This window comes from Cricetulus griseus, chromosome 8 (assembly GCF_003668045.3).
Source record: "Cricetulus griseus strain 17A/GY chromosome 8, alternate assembly CriGri-PICRH-1.0, whole genome shotgun sequence".
In the NCBI taxonomy this organism is placed as follows: domain Eukaryota; kingdom Metazoa; phylum Chordata; class Mammalia; order Rodentia; family Cricetidae; genus Cricetulus; species Cricetulus griseus.
Window position 1 is genome coordinate 57,964,417 of NC_048601.1, and position 15,853 is coordinate 57,980,269.

The 15,853-nt window shown below is 49.6% G+C and overlaps 1 protein-coding gene across 1 annotated transcript in view; it reads left to right on the forward strand.

The window, feature by feature from the left end:
- Tgfa (transforming growth factor alpha) overlaps positions 1 to 15,853 on the forward strand; it is an 89,968-nt gene that overhangs the window by 22,329 nt on the left and 51,786 nt on the right. The window contains 1 exon segment of the mRNA XM_027428628.2: positions 13,259 to 13,312. Within this exon segment, the coding sequence (XP_027284429.1) occupies positions 13,259 to 13,312 (54 nt within the window).

Consider the following 15,853-nt stretch of genomic DNA (forward strand, 5'->3'; position numbering starts at 1 on the left):
CTGACATGCCAATGCTGACATGTTGTTACTAAGTTAATAGTGTCTAGAGTGTCTAGCTAAAACTGCCTTAATGATCTATTTTAGTGTGTGTGTGTGTGTGTGTGTGTGTGTGTGTGTGTGTGTATGCAGTGCCCTTAGAGACCAGAAGAAGGAATTATAAACAGTTGTGAGCTGCCGATGGGGTGCTGAGAAACAAACTCAGGTCCTCTATAAGAGCAGTGTGCACTAAGCCACCTCTCCACCGCCAATTTAACTACAATTAAATATAAGTTACAAGGCCTTCGTCTACATTAAGTAAGCTTCACACAGGGTGTTATATGTTGCTAGGGCCATTAAAGCACCATTCAATGTGGGTTCAAGGCCTCAGAAGTCCCCTGTCTCCTACTCCCCTTCCTAACTTTTTAGCCACCATGGATTTTTTTTTCAGACATCTACACTTGTCTTTCTTGGTTCATGTAGGGATTCCCAGCCCAGTTTCTTTTACTTCTGGAACCTTATGGTGTTTAGCCTCCCCTGCCTCTTGGTAGCTTCATGACCTATTTGTTTTCATTGCTATATAATGCCCTGCTCTGTGACCACACCACCATTTATCACTTACCTATGAGGGACATCACAGTGGTGTCTAGGTTCCAGCAGTTAATGGACAGCGTCTACAGACACTCTGGTGAAGGTTCATTTTCACCTCTGATATGCAGTAAGGGGAGCTATGGCTTGACCCCATGGCAGGACACAGGTGCCCAGACTGTCCTCTGGAGTGGCTCTATCTCCTTGGCTTCTCTGAGATGGCTCTGGCTCTAGCTATTCGACTGTACTCCAGAGCACTCCGAACAGGGTCTATCCAAGATCCTTGTCCCATTGTACCCTTCTCTGGGACTTCAACATGGAGTCCTATCTTCTTTTTCCCAAGAGCTCCCTGTTATCGTGAGATTTGAACCTTGTCGGCAGCAGGCATCCTAGTCTTTTCTTTCTGCTCTTCCCCAACAGAAGTTGAAGGGGTGAATGTAGAGAAGGGGTGGGGAAGCTGGCAGGAAGCTCCTGCCCCACCCTCCGTGATGTCTTCCATAAACCTGAAGTATCCCAACTCTTAACTCTGTTTTTCTTTTCAGTGTTCTGAAGTGTCATTAACAAAAGGCACATGACATCATCTGTCCCCAAACTGAGTGGCCAGTGTGCCCAGTTCCCTACCAGTATCTCCAGGGTCCACAAATGAGACTTGGAGAGCATGTAAGGCACCAAACAGTGTTGCTGCATGTGGCCATGACAACCCAAGTGGCCTGAGGACAATACACCAGGGTCCCCAAGCTGGGCTGTGGACTACAAGAGCAGAATTTTATGTCCCTTGAGAATCCAATAGCCTCTGGAATGGCCTTTGCTTCTGGCTAGTTAGCCTCGATACTATACAGGCAGGCTTTGTGCTTTTCAACCCAGATGCTTTTGGTTCATGAAAAAAAGTCAGACAGACAGGTGCAGATAGATGGATATGAGACGGGGTCAGCACTGGGAGGAGCAGGGGTAGCCCATGCCCTCCCCATAGTCCCAGTCTAACTTCTGGGAGACCATTTGCCAGGTTATGTGAGGGACTTGTCAGCTCATGGGACTGTCCTAGCTCCTTTCCACTGGGTGCTGGCTATTTCTGCTCAGGCACTGTTCAGGGCTAACTGGACCAGAATGAAAGGATTCTCCCCTTGGGGGGTCTAGAATGTCTCAGCTACAAGTATCAATCGCATCCTGAGAGGAGCAAAGTCCCAGACACTACAGAAATTTAGTACTCTTGGCCCATCCACTAAATACCAAGAGTGGCCCTTGCCATTGCCACAGTAATGAAACCTCTGTGGGGTTCAGAATACCCTGATGGGATGTATTGCCAGTGGGAAGAAGCCCTGGCTGGAAGGGGGGCTTGCTGGTTAGAGTCTTCTAGTGAAAGGCAGTAAGCCAGCCATTCTCCCAATCCACTCTTCCTTTTAGCCCTGGGCTTTTCTCTCCTGTTCTTTCCTTTCTCTTCTGGGCCATTCCTGCCCCTCACTTATGGGACCCTGCCAGACTGCAGTGTAAAGTGAAACCCCAGAGCTTCAGGGTGCTCTCTACAAGCGGGTGGCCTTCTAGGGATTGTTTCTTCCTCTCTGTGACCATGCTTCCTAATCAGCCACTTAACTCATTGTCCCTTCCTCCCAATTGCCTTCATGCCCAGCCTAACACTACGTTGATCTTAATACTGCCAAGTGACACTTGGATCTGTTTTGGCCTGAAACACCTTCTGCAGGGTGGTGCCAGGGTGTCCTGAGTCTTGGGCAGTGGTGGCAAGAAATGTGTTTGTTGCTCACTTGGGAAATGGAGCAGAGTTCAGGGACTGTTTGCACATTCTTAAGGACTTCCAAGCCCCTGGCCAGGTGGGATATCTACACATGGGCTAGCCACCAAAAAGGAAATATGCCCAGCCAGCTTGAAGCTGGCAATAGGCTAATTATGTTGGTTGGTGTCAGGGTCAAAGGATGATTTGAATTGCCATAGGCCAGGGGGCTGTGAAGTCCCAGTGGACCACATAGATGGAGAAGGGATTTATACCATCCCTGTGAACCTAAAGACTGGCAATGGTTTCCACATTTGCTGGCAGCAAGTATTCTCTGTCTATAGCAGCAGGGAATAGAACAACTCCACTCTCAGAAGGCCAAGAGGGTCTCTTCATCTTTCAATTCAGGTGAAGCAAGATTTTCAGGGTGAGCCAGGATGAAGCAGAACTGAGATTTTAAAAGATATTTTAAAATATAGACTTTTAAGTACCATAGTTAAGAGAAGGGTGCTCACGAAAAGACACATCTGAGAATGGGGGTATGGGCTTCTCTGAGAGAGAGAGATAGAGATAGATAGAGAGAGAGAGAGAGACCTTTCCTTTCATGATTTTTACAGTAGTCATATGTAGAATTTGTGTGTTTTTGAAGTTGTTATCTTCAAATGGCTAAGGAACCATAGTAAGGTCACATGTGGTTCTCAAAGACAAGATCAAACTTGATAAAGGAGAAGTCTAGATCACAGGGCTGTAGGAAGGTAGGCTATCGCCAGGAAAAGTCTAGCTCACAAGGAAGGTAGGCTATCGCCACTGTAAACAAATAGACTTGTTAGAGATTCCCAGAAAATGGAAGAGTAGTACAGCCCTGCCCAAATCATACATGTTCAGACCATAAGCCTGGCTCACTGCTCTATTTGCTGATGTTATAAACCTCTCAGCAATGTTCATTGTGCTGGAATGCTTGCTTCTCGCCTGGCCAGAGGTTTCTGATGCTGGAGCAAAGGTCTCCTATCTATCCAGCCTCATTCTTTGCCTGTTTCAGGCTTCAAGGCCCTGGGCCCCATGCCTGGTACCCCTTGAACCCCATCCCTGTGTCAGCCCAACCCCCAGGCTGTTCTTCATCCTTCTAGGACCCTTTCCAGAGGCACCTTGAGGTCTGAATCAATGGCAGTCAGCTGCCACAGGCTTTCAGAGTACTCAGTGTAGTACAGTGTCTTTGCCATTCTGTCCTGGTAGAGCCTGTTGGTGACTCAGCATCTGAGGACTCCAGCCAGCCCTGATACCTTACAGTTCCAGGAACTCAGAAGGGGGTGGCTGGAGGGGCCCCTGAGGAAGAGGAAGCTTGACTCAGGAGCCATCCCAGACCTAGAGATGGGCTCCCTCCTGGCAGAGAAGGGTGTGGCACAGATCTGGCAGATCTTGCCAAGGGGCTTCCTTGCTCCAGGACACACACAGCTCTGAATCCTGGCAAGTAACTGATGAGCCAGAGCTGTGTCTCAGTGGGACAGGGTGGATTTCCTGCAAGCACCTCTCTGGCTTTCTCACTAGCTGGTTTTCACTGTTTATTTACCTTGGGAGCTTTCCAGCAAGTTAGGATGCACCACCTCCTTCTGCAATCAGGTCGACTCTCTGCCAACCTCCTGTCTGTGATGTCAGTTTTAGGCATTTATTAATTAGGATCTAAACTCTCAATGGCTAAAAGTACTCTATAAACATTCACACTTAACCTTTGACACAGGGAAAGACAATTACTAGTAGCTTTTATAAATCTGAGACTAGGAGGCCTAGGATGTGAGAGGGGGAGAGAAACTGGGAACCCCAGATGGTCCAAGGGCATGATCCAAGTGGGATCCATCACTGGTCCTGGTTATGAGCAGCCAGGAGTTCAGGGAAATCAAAGGACCTGCCTGAAGGAGTGATGGACTCGTGGTAAGAAGTAAGCATCTAGCTGGGCTTAGAAATCTGGCTGGGATCATGTCATGGGAAGCAATTGAGCTAGTGTATTTAGGCAACTTGGACCAGCTGGATGCCATTAGGAGAAAGTATGAAGAGTGAGCCTCATCCACTTGGCAGGAATGCCTCTGATGCTTCAACTGTGGTCCCCTTCTATGAGGGACCTTCTTTTGCTTAAGGAGCCTGGGCACACACTGGTCACACTAGCTTCCATAGGATATGTTCGGGACTCCTGAAAACTACTCAAGTGAGCCAAGAAACTTCCCTGGGAAGATCTGGGGTCCCCAAGCAGAGACCTCTTCATCATGATTTTCAATGAGACAACTTAACACCATTGAGTTGCAGACACATTCATTTGAATTTCTACCCAGCAGTAGGTTTTATCTGTGGCTGGTCAGCCTAGTCACCCAACAGGCAGTACAAAGACTTAAACAGGCACAGATGGATGGATGGATGGATGGATGGATGTTTGGATGGATAGATGTGGCATAGTGGGAAGAGCTGTCAGGAAGAGCGGCTCCACTGAGGCAGACAGATCACCTCACACCCCCTTGAGGTCTTCAGAGACCATTTCTAGTGTTCACTGTGATGATGGAAAGGTGGCTTCTTATGGGAAACGGACTGTGTGGGTTGTGAGTGATAGGCTTCTTTGTCCCCCATCTCTCCAACACTTAATTGGCCACAGTAATAGATACTCAGTCACCACTTGAATGAATGAATGAATGGTCAAATTTTAAGTGTGTTCCATTTCCCTGAAATCTGAATAAGAAAGAAACTCTAGAAATGTAAGAAGAAAGGAATCTAAGCAGACACCAGGCTTTAGGCCAAGTATGGGGATAGTGGACACAGGAAACACCACCACACCACTGGGACAGACAGGTAAGTGGGAAAATCTTAAAGCCACAAGGTGGAATAGAAGGAGTGAACTGGAAAAGGCGTTATTGTTTCCCACATATGAGCTGGATTTCAAAAGGCAGACATGATTTCCACAGGAGGGTGAGGAATACTTTAAAGACAATGTACTGTCCATGCATGTATACAAGTCACATGCATTTCAGGACACAATGTGATGTTTTGAAGTGTGTATCAGCTGTGATCCGGGTGATTAGCAATCCATTGACCTAAGCAACCATTGGTAAGAGCAGTCAAGTGTGGTGGGGCAAGCCTGAGATCCAAGTGTTAGGGAGATGGAGGCAGGAGGAGCTGGAATTCAAGGTCATCCTTGTCCACATAGTAAGTTGAAGGTCAGTCTGGGCTACATTAATTAAACCCTGTCTCTAAAATAAAATAAATGGGAAGAAACTCTCACTCAGTGCCCTGCAGGTTTCCAACAAATCCCCTAATTCTTGTGTTAAAATGATTTTGTCCAGGGGATGGAATCTGTGCCCTTTTACGATGAAGGAAAAGAGAGTTCGACAGTTCCACAGAGGTTAGAGTTGCAAGGACCCCAATCACTGTGCTGAGTTGGCAGCTGGGTTAGGCAGTAGGAATCTGAGCACTAAAGTGAGGAGGCAGGGGTGTTTGGGTGCAGTACCTCTGGGGGCCTGGTGTGTGTGTGTGTGTGTGTGTGTGTGTGTGTGTGTGTGTGTGTGTAGATTTGGAGGTTGCTGTTTGTTTGGGAGAGGCTGGCCTTAAAAACTCACAGTGTAGCAGAATGAGTTCAATCAACTGTGTGTGTGTGTGTGTGTGTGTGTGTGTGTGTGTGTGTGTGTGTGTGTGTGTATGTATGTGTTTGGAGATTTGGAAGGAAAGCGTTGCTGTTTGTTTGGGAGAGGCTGGCCTTAAAAACTCACAATGTAGCAGAGTGAGTTCAATCAACCTTGAAGCAGGATGATTCTCTTTCAACCTCCAGTCCTGCACCACCATGCCTGGCTTTTCAGGCTGTGTTTCAATCTGGCTCAGGACTCCAGCCTGGTTGAGTTGGGGAAGGAACTGGTCCAGAGTGCTGGCTCCTTTGCCCTCTCTCAATGGCTCCAGCAGCCAGAGCAAAGGAGGGAAGGCCTTGACAGAAGAACCGGTTTGGCAACTGCTGTGCTGCCTAGAGAGGTGCTGAGGCCTGGACTGGGGAGGCTGGGATACAGGGATGGATGAAGTGTCTGTGTGGGGGCTGGCTGCTTAGGAGGGCTTGGCTAGGATTGCAAAGTAGAGGGAGGGGCGGACCTGGTCTTCAGCCCTGCTTAGGACAGGAGGAGGCGGAGGAGGACATGAGTTTATTTTTGACCTTGTGACTTGGGGAGCAGGCTCTGGTAGAGGGTGGGGCTAGAGATGGTGTTTGGGATGGTCTCAGTGGTGACTTCAACAGCTCACATCATTGGCCTCTGCTGCATCGTGATAATAGGGATACTGCCACTGCCCCGTGTGTCTCGGTTATTTAGTACAGATCAGAGATCAGATTTCCTTCCTTCCTTCTCTTTTTTCTTTCTTCCTTTCTTCTTCTTTCTAAAGACTTATGTTTTTTAATTGTGTGTGTGTGTGTGTGTGTGTGTGTGTGTGTGTGTGTGTGTGTGTGTGTGTGAAGCAGAGTGCAGGTACCCAGGTGCCCTTGGATCTCTTGGAGCTGGAGTTACAGGAGACTGTGAACCACCAATGGTGTGAGTGATGGGAACTCTGAAAGCAGTGCACGCTCTTAACCCCTGTACCATCTCCAGGACCACGGCCCTTCCTCCTACCTTTCTTTTTCTTTCTCTTTCCCTCCCAATCTGATTCTCTTCCTTCTTGTTACGTAGGTGTTTGCTCAATATTTGACTCATTAATATAAGTAGCTGGTGCCCTTTTAAATCCTCAAAAGCAAGGTCAGTGCCCTGAGTTCCCCGTGGGCTTTAGCCTCGTGACCCTGGATCTTACTTAGTCCCTTGTTGAAGTCCTTCAGGTGGCCTGAGGGAGAACAGGGTGAGCAACTGTTGCTTCTCTGATTTCTGGGGAGTGATATCAGGTAAAGCAGCATCTGCTGCCAGGCTCAGTAGGCACATTGTATTCTAAGGATGCGACATACCCACTTCACCTTTGCCATAGTCCTGTGAGGAGATCCTATTCTTGTTTGACAGAGGAGTTCAAGGCTCAGTGAGCTTAGAGTGTGTCAAAGTCTCCCGGTTACTGACTGACAAGGCCACAAACCCAGGTCTGTGGCAAAGTCAAGGCACACTTCAATCAGAATTAAGAAGTGACAGAAGCTACTGTGTCCAACCCCTCTGCCGTTTCTCCGTCTCCCTGTCCCTGAGGGATGGTGGGAACCCTCTTTGACCTAGAGGGATGTGGAAAATTCCTATGAGCTTTCCATGATGCTGGAGGATGAGCTGTAACACCAATGCCATACAGTCACCAGAAGGTCACCCGGAGATATTGCCTTAGACCTGACAATGTGAAATTAGCAGCTTGAGGGACCCCAGAGGTCAGTAGGACAGGCATCTGAGGGACCCAAGCTCACTGTCACGGGTTAGGACTTCTGGATAGCCATCAAGTCTGTATTGAAGATGTAGAAGTGAGAAGTACCCTGATTTGATATCTCATCCAGAGCCTGACAATTTGTGTAATTCCATGTAAAATTATCATAGAGCACCCCTTGCTGAGACTATGTGCAGGCAGTTATTATGCCTGATCCCCAATTCCAGGCAGAGGACTTACTCAGAAGATGTCAGAATGTGGTCTGTTGCCCCAGCTAGCTGGCTGAGAAGGTGGGCAGCCTCTATCTTCATAGTCACCTGTAAGCTGGAGACTCAACCAAGTCTGCTGTCTAAAGACAATGCCCAAGGTTGAAAAGATGAAACTGGCCCAGGCATGGTGGCGCATGCTTGTAATGCCAGCTAAGAGGCTGAGACAGGAGGATTGCTGTGAATTCAAGACCTGCCTGAACTACATGGCAGTAAAGAAGGAGGAGGGAGAAGGAGAAGAAAAGGACTTTAAAAAAAAGTCCTAGACAAAACTAGGCTCTGGAGTCCTGTCTGCCTGCATTGCCCATACTGAGCATGCCTGGCCTTAGTCAAAGGGGAAAGGGAGGGGGCTTTGTGGTTTGGGTTTTTGTGGGGAGTGTTCTTTGGGGACATGGTCTCAAGCAGCCCATCTGTCCTAGAACTCCCTGTGTAGCTGAGGATGGCCTTGAACCTCTGATGCTGTCACCTCCACTTCCTGAGTTTGGGGGCTACAGGTGTGTGCTGCCACACCTGGTTTTATGTAGTGTTTGGAATGGAACCCATGGCCTGGTGCTCTGCTGGCATCTTCTCACCTCCAAAACAGGAGCATCACACAGGCTGCACACCCCTAGACTGAAAACCTGCAGTCCAAAACTGCAGTGTTTTGAGCGCCTATGTGAGGCTTCAAGCAGAAGATTTCACACCTGACCTTCTGGAATGGGTCACGGTCACCAGGAAGGTACCCTAAAATTACTAAGCCCAATGACACTGAGTCTATTCATAAGACATACATATGAAGCAAATTAATTTTCTGTTTGGACTTTGCTCCTGTTCTCAAAATATTTCAATGTCTACATATAAATATTCCAAAATAAAATTCCAAAATTAAAAAAATATATTGGACTGGGGATATTGCTTGATCATTACAGTGGTTGCCTTGCAAGTATAAAGACCTGAATTTGACCCCCCAGAATCCATGAAAAAAGCCAGGTCCAATGGTGTGTGCTTGTAATCCCAGCACAGGGAGGTGGAGTCAGGCTCCTGGAACTCACTGGAGTTCCAGGCCAGGAAAAGAACCTATGTCCACACAAACTAACAAGGGGCTGGAGAGATGCCTCAGCAGTGAAGAGCATGTCTTAATCAGGGTTTCTATTGCTGTGATGAAACACCATGACCAGAAAGCAAGTTGGAGAAGAAAGGGTTTATTCAGCTTACACTTCCACATCACTGTTCATCACTTAAGGAAGTCAGGACAGGAACTTAAACAGGGCAGGAACCTGGAGGCAGGAGCTGGTGCAGAGGCTATGGGGAGGAGGGTGGCAGGGTGCTGCTTACTGGTTTGCTTCCCTTGGCTTGCTCAGCCTGCTTTCTTATAGAACCCAGAACCAGCAGCCCAGGGATGACACCATCACCATGGGCTGGACCCTCCCCCCATTGATCATTAAATGAGAAAATGCCTTATAGCTGGATCTCATGGCAGCATCTCAACTAAGGGTCCTTCCTCTGATGACTCTGACTTGTGTCAAGTTGACACAAAAATGGCCAGTACCCGACACCTGGTGCTCTTCCAGAGGACCCGGCTTCCAATCCTAGGACCCACTTGGCAGCTCACAACCATCCATAACTCCAGTTCCACTCTGTAACAGGACCCATCTCCTGACACAGCACTGACCTTTGCCAGTGAGTTTCCCACCAAATTCTCCTCCTGCATTTGGAAGAGTGCTCTAGAGGTAGAGTGGTTATGGAAAGAGCCTTGTGTTCCATGGGGCCATCTGTCTAGTGACTCATTCCTGGGTCTCTTGTCTTTCCAAACACCTTGCCTCACTGTCCCCAGACTTCTCCCTGTCCTGTCTGGCCAGTTCTTCCAAGACTCCTCTGAAGCTTTGCCTGGTGTCCTCTGATGCTTGTGTACAGCCCCTCTGGGAGCAGGGCCAAGTGTAAATTGACACCTCTTCCCAGGAGAGACTAGGGAATTTGTGAGGCAAAACACTTACTGGTCTATGCCAGCAGGGCCTAGGACCTGGTCACCGGTTCACAAGAATTCTCATGCCACTGGGAACCTTGCAGACCTGGCCACCAAACTGCAGGGCCTCACAGGAGGTTACTAACCTCTTCCTTGGCTCCTTCTCTGTTCCTTATGGCTCTTCACCTCCAGTGAGATAGAGAAGAAGAGAGGGAGGCTAGCAGCAGTCCCCAAGGGCTCATGCATCCTTCTGTCCAACTCTAGTCCAGCCCCTGCCACCCCTCCCTGGAACCTGCTGTGACCATGACCCACCGTCCACATCTTCCTTCAGCAACAGAACTTCACTCAGTCTTGTCCTTCCAGGCATAGAGGTCCAAACAGACAACCTGTGGGGCTCTTGCTAGGTTCCCACTGAGCCATTCAGTGGAAGAGACAGGAGCCTAGGAGCAAACACAGGCTGCAACAGAGGCCAGGGTAGGACACACTCACCTCAGCTGGTGCAGCCAGGAGCCTAAAGATGCCTCCCTCAGGCCTGGCACTACAGACGAATGTCCCCATAGGAAGTGATGGGCAATTGAAGACAGAGGGTTCTGTCTCAGGCTCAAAGCCCAGCTTGGGTCCCTACCCAGCACTCTATCTCATTCAGGAGTGGGCCTGAAGTGTAGATGCCCCTGCTCTGGGACCCAAGGGAACAGGTGTGCCCAGCCTCTCTCAATAGCCTATCCCACTTTTCCATCACAGATAGACTTGGAGGTGTCCACTCCCATGCAAACTCCAAAGCATGGGTTAGCCTTCTTTATCACCTTGTTTCTATCTGAAATTTCTGAGTGGCAGACAGCTGTGTTACAAGCATCGTGAGTTCACTCTGCCTTGAGGGCAGGCCTGGGTCCTGGCTCACATATACTCTTCCATTGTGTGTGGCTTTTCCCTCACCACCACCCACAGCCCTCCTTTTCTTTTTGAAGTCTACAGTCCAGGGTTTCCCACTTTGGAGCTATTTAGACAGCCATGGGAATGAGACCCTACTAGGACAGCCTTGAAAGTATGCCTGTCCCCAAGGGAGGAGTGCTGGCTGGGTGGCCCCACAGCCTGACTTCCCATCTCCAGGACCAGAGCCAGGTGGTTTTGACACTCAGCCTAGAGGGACTCATGGCTCCTGCCTGCTGCTGAGCCTGAGCCTGGACTGTATCCTTCTGAGCCCTGGTGGTGACAAGCCAGCTCTGTGGTGGCCCCTTGGCTTCTCAGAGCCTCGTGTCTGCCAAGGCCACATGTTCCTAAAAGGCCTTCAGACACCAGGCCATATGCAGTTGGAGCAGCCCAGGCCTGACTTATAGGGAAACTGAGGACAAGGAGAAAAATCCCAGGAGGTGAGTTGTAGCCTCTGGGAGACCTCTGGGCCTGCTATGTTAAGCCAAGAGGGTCATACCAGGTGGAAACATATCTGCTGGTATGCCGTGACCAGCCAGGCACATTCACGCAACAGTGTGCTGCACATTGCGAGTGGGTAGACCCAAGTTTCATTGTAGTATAGGAGTTTGAGCAGATTTCTGGAACTTTAAGTCTCAGTTACCTGGGCATCCCCACAGGCAGGGAGACTGGCAGGAACTTGCTTCTAGGGTCATGAAAAGAACACGATGATGTTGAGAATGTCTGCAGAAACCTGTGCAGGTTGTGGAACTGTGGCACACTGCACCTAAGAGGAGAGGCTGAGCCTCGTTCTGCCTGGCTCAGGCCCATAGCAGCTAGAGTGAAGCCAGGACATCGTGGGAAGTGAGGGGACAGAAGGAAAATATTATTCTTACCTTTCTAGAATCATAAATAAAAACAAAGTGTTGTTCTTTCCTCAGAGGAACATGCGTTCTTTGTAGCAATTAATTACTTCCTGAAATGCCTTCATGAGTTTGGCAATTGGCAGCTGACAGGTGAGAAGGAGAAGGATGCAGGGGCTTTGTGCCAGGTGGGGAACTGGTACAGTTCCCCAGTGCAAACCCGATCTCCTGCCTTTGCTCCAGAGGCTGGCAGGGCCAGGCTCAGTGCTGGGTTTGTGCTATTTGTCCTGACAGGCTGGGTTCAGGCAGGGAGGAGGCATAAGGATCACTCAGTGGTTTGGGGACAGTTGCTGACAGGCTGGTCATGCTCTCTGTCCTGAGGTATGCCAGGCATCTCCATGTCAGCCTTGACTGATTACGGGTCACTGACCGACTTCAGCCGGAGTGGTTTGTGGCAATGCCCACAGCATCAGGACGTGACTGTGCCATAGCTCCAAGGGCACAACCCCCAACCTTTTCTGGCTCTGGCAGGAATGGACCCCTGGGTGTGTATGTGGCAGATGTGTCTGAAGACTCCTATGAACATGTGGACTGTAGGAAGGAAACACTTCCTCTGAGAAACAGGAGTCCACTGTTGAACCTCAAAGGTCACATGGCCTCTGTGCTGCAGTAGAGGGGCAGATAAGACCTACCTTGATTTCTGCAGTGACTGAGGGGATCCGCCTTCTAGAATAGTCTGCCTGGGGCCTAGCCTCCTCTTCAGGGCTGCCTGAGGCATCTCTCTGCCTTTCAGGTCGGGGAAGTTAATTCATGATGATGGCAAAACTCTGAAGAACTTCCTTCTTTGCCAGAGCTTTCTGCTCTGTTTTTGGAAATATCCACCACTGTGACATGAGGGCATATACGGGTCACCTCTTGGCTTTATGGATCACAGAGAGGCCCTGCATGTGGACCTGGCTATGCTGTCTTGGAGTCTGTGTCTCATGAGGAAAGTCAATGGGAGCCTTAGTTCCCAGGGTCCTGCCTGCTGCCATCACGAGGCTTCCATTGACCAGTCATTGACCCTCTCATGCTCTGTACCTAACGAGACCATACCAGAATACACCCATGACACAGCAAAGAAGAGTATGGTGACAGTTCTTCCCAACTATCCTCAGCCAGGCTCCTCACATATCCTGGCTGTGGCGGTGCAATGCTCTTTGGGGGTCACCATCCTCCTTGACTGGAGGCAGCCTGTCCCAGGGAAACAGAAATACCTTACCAGACCCCAGCTATGTCTCAGCACATTGCTTCAGCTACTGCCTAGAGGGATGCCTATCTGTCCCTATGTGAATATGGGGGCTGTACTCAACCTGTGAGTAGCCTCACACCCAAAAGAAAGCAACAACATACCCAGCAAACAGAAAACTCCACAACACATGAAAAGAAACTGAAGCCAGAGAAAATACTATTGATAGTTCCCTGTGTACCACGACCCCACCACGAGCATATGTTCCCCAGTCTTGGAACAAGGGGCCCCTTGTTTCATTTTGCACTGAGCCCCTAAAAGAAGGTAGCCAGACACACTTGTTGGCCCCTTAATAAAATCCTGAAGTCTTTGCCTGTCCTCCAAGGAAGTAATTTTCTGAGGAGATACTTACCCATGCTCTCTGCTTCCCCACAGGTATCGTGTTAGCTGTGTGCCAGGCTCTGGAGAACAGCACATCCCCCCTGAGTGGTGAGTCCATCTTCCCTGGGTGTTAGGGTATGGGTCCTGGGTATGGGTCTCACATCTGGAGAGCTCCCTCCTGGGGACACTTGCCTGTCCTTGAACCCTCTCATCTCCTCTGGGCAGAAGGGAGAATACCAGAAGGTCTTCACCATGGCCCAAGGGGACTGTGTATGTTTTCCCTCGGGGGTAGCCCATTCAGAGTCCTTCACCTGTTTAGACAACCAACGTGGCAGGTAAAATGGGGCCTGCTGAGCTTGAAGCTGTCCATGCTTTACCAACCACGTGACGATTAGATTTCCAAAGCTCCTGTCCGTTTCTGCCCAGTGGCCTTGTGACCTTTGCTTAGTTATTCCCACCCCAACCATTTCTGCCCTCTCTCTCAATACTAATGAGTGTCTCAGGGAAACCCCTCCTGTTTCATAGGTTCCTAGCTAGTGTTTGCACACCGTAATGGTTGTCTTAATGATTTTGATTCCTGCTTTTCTGTGTGTTGGGACAGGGGTGTGTGCCTGTACTCAGGTACTGGTGTTTGTGTGACAGGCACTTACCCACTAAGCCATCTGGCAAGTACCAGACGACATTGCAACACTTACAGCCTGGGCTTGAGGGTACTTAGACATGAGGCCAGGCAGGAGTCACACTTGTTCTGGTACCTGATGGGAGTACCTCCAGGCAGCTTTGGGAGGCTGAGACACCACTGGCTGTGTGACCCTGCTGTGCCTTGCACCCTTCTAAACTAAACTGTGCACCTGAAACATGCAGGCTTTGGGGCTGTGTCAGCCAGGGGGAATGGAGACCTGCTGGCTACTGAGTCACTCTCTTGAGACAAGTTGGAATGGTGGCAAATGCTGATGTCACTATCAGTGGGAAGGATGCCCTTGACTATGTTACCTTTCATACAGACAGTCTGGCGATATCCTGCTTGAGTCTGCTCCCTCGGGGCCCTGGAGTGGCTCCCGCTGAGCCTCTTTGGAGCGCTGTAGGCCCTCTTGGAAGACCTGATCCTTCAGCCAGAAAATCACAGGCTCTACCCTGTCTGAAGCCTTTCCCTTCTGAATTTCCTCCTGAGGGAATTGCCCCTTCTCACACAGAGGCCCCCAAATCAAGTCTGTCCCCTGCTATGCTGCCTGGACTCTGTAATGACTGAGCACCCATGAAAGCTCAGGATGGCAGGCCAGAACAGAGGCATACTGCACTGTACAGAAGGCCCCAAGCCATTTCCCCTCTGGGGACAAGGGAGGTGGCTACTTATCTGAACTCTGACTGCTCTCGGTAGGGTGAATGATTAGAGGTGGGACTGGCTCTCTTTGGTTTTGCACACTCTAGAACCTGGGTCCTAGGACTCAGGGGGAGGGGCCAGGAGTTAAGTTCAAACAGTGGTGACTATGTCATGGTCAACTCTCCAAAGGCCAAGGCTGAGTGACTAAGCAGAGCTTGCCAGCCTTACTTTCTCTTCCTTTCGGCGACCTTTACCGATAGGACTGCTCAGTCTATTCCACCTCTTTCTGCCACCCCCAGGGCTGAAATCTTGGGGTGGGGGCAGCTCAAATGTGCCCAGCAACAGCTTTGGATGACATCCTTGGTAACACGGTCCATCCTTTTAGAGATAGGGTCTCAATGTTTTGGAGTACATCAGTTAGGCTAGACTGGTTGGCCAGCGAGCCCCAGAGATCCTCCTTCCTCTGCCTCAGAGCACTTGGATCAAAAGCACTCAGCAACATCCTTCTTTTTAACTTGGGTTCCGGGGCTTGAACTCAGATCCTCATGCCTGGACACCAGGCAATTTACTGACTGAGCCATCTTCCCAGCCCTCAGTATTAATTTGTGATTTTGGTGTTTTCTTCTGTTGCCCGGTAAGTATAATTTTTTTTCAGGTGAACTCTGTTTTGGAAATTTTATTCATTGTGTCCTGAGCTCTCCCCGCCCTCCTCTCCTGCACCCCCCCATGCCCTAGGTATTAGTGGGCTCCTATACTGAATTCCAGAAGCATCCATTAGGGTTAGGATGAGGAATTTCAGGACAGTAACAAATGGACACAGCTGTCCACTTTGTTGATCAGAACTAGATGCCAATGGATCTACATTTGGTTTAATACATCCCTAGAGTGACAATGGTGCCACAAGGGCCTCTGCAGACCTGGGGTAAAGCCCCAGCATTACAGAACATGGTGGAGAGAAAATTTTAGGTTCCAGGTGCCAATCAAGGGTGGGACTCCAAGCTCAGAAGAACACGGGGTTTGTCCTTTTTTTTTCCCCCTTTGGATTAGGGGAAGCATCAGTGTCATTAGAGCAGGCGAGCAGTTGCCCTGGGCCTTTCTTGGTAAGATCTTATTTTGTTTCATTCTCTTCGATCCCCAAATATGGAGGGTGGAGGGTGCCAGAGGTGTGGGAAACTGGGTTGCATCAGTAAAGGCTTCTCAAGCATTTACTTTGGGTGGAACAGTGGAGAACATGGGGCCTCAGGGAGGAGACCAGGATCCTGCAGTGGGGCCCGCTTGGTTTCAGACTTTCCAAGTTCCTGAGCAGGTTAGTCCTCAAGCGTCTGCTT